Genomic DNA, 2123 nt, shown 5'->3' on the forward strand with positions numbered 1-2123 from the left:
CAAACAACCGCTAACTAGTTTACCAATAACGACCGTAGCAACAGCAACGACTACAAAAGACTGACTGAGGCATGAAAAATAATAAGCATCTTCCCTATTTTCCGCAGGACCTCTGTCGGGCACGAATGGCAGGCAAAACCGGCGGCGAAGGAGGGAAGACGGAGCCAGCGCCAACGCACGCACAGGGACAACGCGTCTCCAGCCTCTCTAGGGATTCGGACAACGGCAACAACTCCCCTTCGTCCCGGTCGTCCACCAGTTCATGGTCAGCATCACCAACAACGACCTCTGCGTTCTAGTAATATGCACAAAGGAGGAATGGATGCATAAACAATCCAGCGAATTGATAGGTTGTTAGTCCCTTAGTCTTTAGCACAAGGCGGTTGTTTGGCAGGACGGCCAACTGATTAGCTGTCTGTCTAGTCAGCCAGTTTGCTTTGTTGTTTCAGCGAAGAGGCGAGGTCAGGTGGATGCTATTGTCCGCTCACGTCTATATCACCTATGAATAGAGTCATCAAACGGTCTTGGCTTTGTTATAGATGACCTCTTGTCCGTAAAGGATGTAGTGTTTGAAAGCGTGCAAACCTGAGTGCATTGATGTTCCACAAGAGATTTGCTTACCCGCGATAATAGAATTAATAATCGCTATCTAAACTTTTCTAAAGTCCTCCCTTTATCTGTTGCGGTGTTCTTAGTCTCCGTTTTCTGTAGAGAGGACGGAAGGTAAAACTGAACTCTTCAGACGAGCGATTTTGCGAAAGAACCGAAAACAAGTCTTGATAATCCTATCAAAACAGAACTTGAAATACACTGAGATCTGATTACTTTAGATGCTGATGGTACATATAAAAAAGACATGAATGGAACGCATACCCTGAATTATACACAGAATCCTGAGATGCAATACAAAATAAATGGAAGCTATACCGGTTGTTCGATAATTGGGAAGGGAAATCTACGGTGTCTCCCCACAACATTTAACTTCTGACTTATTACTGCGCTATTTAGATTACAATAAGTGCTCGCAGCATTGTCATTTCAGATTTTAAAACAAAGCACAGGTTATCGAAGTAAAACCATTAATAACAGCGAGTGATCAGTATCAAATTTTCAACATCTTATTATCATCTAATGCAGATGATAGAATGGCAAACAATATAAGGAAGGTAAATGGTGTATAGTAAAAGTTAACGATAAAACACTGATGTGTAACTTTTTTTTGCTGTTTTAATGATGTAATCACGATTTCGCCATGTTTAAATTTATCTTCGTTAGTACCCTTACTTAGATCTGGAAGTTAGGAGATGCAAGAGACAAATTTACTAAGAAATATATCATAATTTGTAGAACCCGTTCAAGAAATGATACTGACAAATGATGTCATGATAATCAAGCGAAATTACCAAACTTAGCAGCTCTACAGATCTGCTGGTCCCCTATCGTCAGAACATCCGTATCCGAAACCATCGAAATACATCATATATTACGGTTCCTTATTCTAAATAAATATCATAAATCAAACACCTTACATTCATTACAATACATATAAAACCATGGTCACAACATTACAAAGCGATATCGTACATATAAATAAATATATAGGCAGAAAAAAATGGCACATTCGAACAAAAAAAAAAATCAGCTGTTCTCAGTCACGTGGCAGTGTTTACCTACGAGTCAGTATGTGTTTATATCTCTTCCTGCACACCTGGCTATGAGGGCATTACCTCTCACTCGAACTTGAAAACACCTGTTGATAGATGACTGAGACGTGATATAATGATCTGAAATTAAGGTTTTGGTGACGTAATTTTGTACTGTATGGTTGTTAGTGATGTCATGATTGGGATAATGAGGTTCGCCAACCCGGAGAAAAAAAAAAAAGTATAATGAATCGGCCATTAGAAAGAGATTGCTATATCAGTACTTATAAATGTATACGCATTAGCAAGCAAGACTTCTCTTTTAGATATAATATGGAAGTATCCGGCAGAAAATGAAACTTAATACTTGTGTGTTTGGTGTTCTATAGTGTCAAGTATTTTTCAGGAGTGAGGAACCCGTTGCATCCAACATGGATATCTCAACGGGCCATATGGTGCTGGTGAGTCATGCCAACTCTC

The 2123-nt window shown here is 39.6% G+C and overlaps 1 protein-coding gene across 1 annotated transcript in view; it reads left to right on the forward strand.

Moving 5' to 3' along the window:
* The window catches only part of LOC119588162 (receptor-type tyrosine-protein phosphatase N2-like), a gene marked incomplete in the record, with an annotated part of 22449 nt that overhangs the window by 8669 nt on the left and 11657 nt on the right, over nt 1–2123 (forward strand). The window contains 2 exon segments of the mRNA XM_037936866.1: nt 108–265; nt 2050–2104. Coding sequence (XP_037792794.1) covers nt 108–265; nt 2050–2104 — 213 coding nt within the window.

The sequence above is a fragment of the Penaeus monodon genome, chromosome 23 (assembly GCF_015228065.2).
Source record: "Penaeus monodon isolate SGIC_2016 chromosome 23, NSTDA_Pmon_1, whole genome shotgun sequence".
Taxonomy (NCBI): domain Eukaryota; kingdom Metazoa; phylum Arthropoda; class Malacostraca; order Decapoda; family Penaeidae; genus Penaeus; species Penaeus monodon.